We start from the raw sequence: 3,346 nt of genomic DNA, 5'->3' as shown, positions 1-3,346 counted from the left end.
CTTGCGGGACTGGCCTAGGGGAAAATTTTTAGAGGGGTTTTAAAATAATTTTAATTAGACCAACTATTAATATTTGCCTTTTAATTAAGTTTTAAATTTGTAGTTTGATATTTTGTATTTTTATCTGGTTGTTAGCCGCCCTGAGTCCGTAAGGAGAAGGGCGGGATATAAATATAAATAAATAAATAAATAAATAAATAAATAAATCACATCTTCCAAGTTAATTGGAAGATCTGAACCATGACCCCAAAATAGGGGCGGGGAAAAATGCTTAGAATGTATGTGTAACGGAAAAGAATCCAGATCTAAGCATTTTGCTCGAATTTTGCTCGAATGCCCAATTTCATGGCAACGGGTAAGCTAATAATACATTGGGTACATCCAGAATCCATTAGCACATTTAAGTTCATTTGTACCCCAGATTTAGGGATTATAAGTTGTGCTAACGAACAACAGTAATTACATCCTAATTTATTTTCTGAGTTTTACTGCAGACCATTCTCAGTGGGGCAGATCAGAAGTACAACAACTCTGAAAGAATTTAATAAGACGTCCAAACAATATAGTAAGGGATGCAGGTTAATAATAATAATAATAGTTGGAAGGGATCTTGGAGGTCATCTAGTCCAACCCCCTGCTCAGGCAGGAAACCCTACACCATTTCGGACAAATGGCTGTCCAGTCTCTTCTTAAAAACTTCCAGTGTTGGAGCATTCACTGCCTTCTGGAGGCAGGTGGTTCCACTGGTTAATTGTTCGTAGACAGTCTTGCAGAATTCAGAGAAAAGAGATTCAGGGGACCTTCAAAAAAAGATTATTATTATTATTATTATTATTATTATTATTATTATTTAGCACAGAAACTATATGACGATGTGCATCAGAACTTTGCCAGAAAGGCTGTTTCCAAATGCAAATGCGTCAAAAATGCCACAAAAAGACGTTTTGCGTGATCGTGATGCTCATGTTCTGACTCAGGTAGCAGAAGGTATCCAGGGAAGGAGCATCATGGAAGATACGTATCTGTGAGTTTGGGCCGGTAGTTTTGCAGATCTTCTGCTCCAAAAACCACAAAGAGTTTTAAAGGTTCTTGGAAAGAGATCAGGAGGAAACGTACAGTGTTACCACCTTATTTTGTCATCCTCTTCTAGAACTTTCCAGATAATAGCCCAGCGGTTCTTCTCCGGGCTAAGCGAGCGATAACAGGTTCTCTCCTCTTTCCTGTATCCTTCAGAATTGTCATCTGGCTGGGAGATCTGAACTACAGGCTTTGCCTCCCTGACGCCAACGACGTAAAAAGTCTAATCAGTAAAAACGAGCTCCAGAAACTGCTCACGTTTGACCAGGTGAGAGGGGAAGGTAGGCAGGAATTCCCTGGAAGTTTTGTTTTGTTTTTAAAATTGAAATATCTATCCCCCTCCTCCCGGATACGGTCTCTCCCCTGCGAGACGGGCTTAGGCCTTCTTCATCCGACGATTTAATAATTAGGATTTGTGAACATGGGATGGTTGTGCCGTCTGAAATTCATTTATCTAATGTTGGTCATTGTGGTTCGTGTAAAGGCTTGGATTACATTCATCCAACTCCGGCTTGTATTGGCTGTTTGGAAGTTTAAGCTCCCTTTCATTGTTTCGTGGCCAGCAGCCGTTCCTACATGCCTAGGCCCCACTAGTTTGCGTTTGATGTTCCTGTTAAGACAGTGGTTCTCAACCTTTTTAATGCCGCGACCCCAACCGGTCGTAAGTCGAGGACTAAACCGGTCGTATATCGAGGACTAAACCGGTCATAAGTTGAGGACTAAACCGGTCGTAAGTCGAGGACTACCCAACTGGTCGTAAGTCGAGGACTTTCCCTGCCCGGGAGCACTACGCATGCGCGGTTCCGCCCCCTGCGCCGGCCGAGGCGTAGCTGGCAAGCGGCAGAGACCGAGCAGGCCGACCACCAGCTGGCCCAGCCCAAGGGAGGTAAGGCACCCGCCGGAAAAGGGGGGGAAAATGGCGGACAAAAAAAATGGCAGACAGCCTTGCTTGGCGACCCCCGTGAAATGGTCGATCGACCCCAAATGGGGTCCTGACCCACAGGTTGAGAACCACTGTGTTAAGAGATGTGAGAGAAACAGAAGAAGGCATAATGTGCTTTTTACATTCTGAGCCTTTTTGAGTAAGGATGGTTCACCCTCAAAATCATGTGACAGGCAGCCTAAAGGCTTTCACTAGCCTGTCCCAAATGTCAATACTGGACAGTTCGGGTGTCTATGGAGAGTCTCAGTCATCCAGGTCATGGTGGTCCCAAAGGTGCTTTTTCAAGAGGCAGCTGGATATTCTCTTGCCTTTTTTTCCCCCTTGAAAATGTGTCACTTCCCATCCAAGAAGCTTCTCCAGAACAAAAACAGAAACTTCTCGGATGAGAAGCAAAACGCATTCCAGGAAAACTAAAAAAAAAGTCCTGTTGCCTCTTGGAAAAAGCACCTTTTGGGATAGACCAGGGATAGGCAACCTTGGCTCTTTTATGACTCCGTGGACTTCAACTCCCAGAATTCCTGAGCCAGCCACGCTGAGGGGAGAGGTTTCCAAGCTGAGCCATGCTGGCTCAGGAATTCTGGGAGTGGAAGTCCACAAGTCGTCAAAGAGCCACGGTTGCCTACCCCTCCTCTAAACTAATACAGTCTACATTAATTAACATTAATTATGCTTTCATATGTTCCTCTAGGTCAGGGGTAGGCAACCTTGGCTCTTTTATGACGCGTGGACTTCAACTCCCAGAATCCCTGAGTCAGCCATGCTGAGGGGAAAGGGAGAGGTTTCCAAGCTGAGCCATGCTGGCTCAGCAATTCTGGGAGTGGAAGTCCAGGAGTCATAAAAGAGCCAAGGTGGCCTGCCCCCTGGGATAGACAGTCTGGGTGACGTCGGCTTGACCGGTTGTTGCCTTTTGCTTGCAGCTGAATATTCAGCGTACCCAAAAAGCAGCTTTTGCCGATTTCACAGAAGGCGAAATCAAGTTCATCCCCACGTACAAATACGACTCTAAAACAGATCGCTGGGATTCCAGGTAAGAATCTCCCCCCACCCCCAACACCACGATAGTTAAATCAGCACTTTCCACCCACCCAAATGGACTAGCCTGCCTCAGACTCAACAGTCCTGTACCCAAAAAAAAATGGGAGGATAGATTCCCATACAGAAGGATGGATCTCATGAATTGAAATTTGTTTGGCCCGGAGATCCTGGAGGGGGGTAAAACGTGGTGAGCATCCTGCAGGCTTCCAGAGTATCCCTGATCTCAATCCTATCTCCTTCCAGTGGAAAATGTCGTGTGCCCGCTTGGTGTGACCGGATTCTCTGGCGAGG

At 45.5% G+C, this 3,346-nt stretch overlaps 1 protein-coding gene across 1 annotated transcript in view; it reads left to right on the top strand.

Moving 5' to 3' along the window:
• LOC107301407 (inositol polyphosphate 5-phosphatase OCRL-1-like) overlaps positions 1 to 3,340 on the top strand; it is a gene marked incomplete at both ends in the record, with an annotated part of 6,621 nt that extends 3,281 nt beyond the window's left edge. Inside the window, 4 exons of the mRNA XM_015830638.1 lie at positions 978 to 1,024; positions 1,234 to 1,345; positions 2,938 to 3,047; positions 3,299 to 3,340. Of these exons, the coding sequence (XP_015686124.1) occupies positions 978 to 1,024; positions 1,234 to 1,345; positions 2,938 to 3,047; positions 3,299 to 3,340 (311 nt within the window). The remainder of the gene's footprint in view (positions 1 to 977; positions 1,025 to 1,233; positions 1,346 to 2,937; positions 3,048 to 3,298) is intronic.
• Between the last annotated feature and the right edge of the window lie 6 nt (positions 3,341 to 3,346).

This window comes from Protobothrops mucrosquamatus, unplaced genomic scaffold, assembly GCF_001527695.2.
Source record: "Protobothrops mucrosquamatus isolate PMUCROS unplaced genomic scaffold, P.Mucros_1.0 scaffold12363, whole genome shotgun sequence".
Lineage (NCBI taxonomy): Eukaryota > Metazoa > Chordata > Lepidosauria > Squamata > Viperidae > Protobothrops > Protobothrops mucrosquamatus.
The sequence above is the reverse complement of the archived record's forward strand: the minus strand, read 5'-3'. Positions and strand labels throughout refer to the sequence as shown.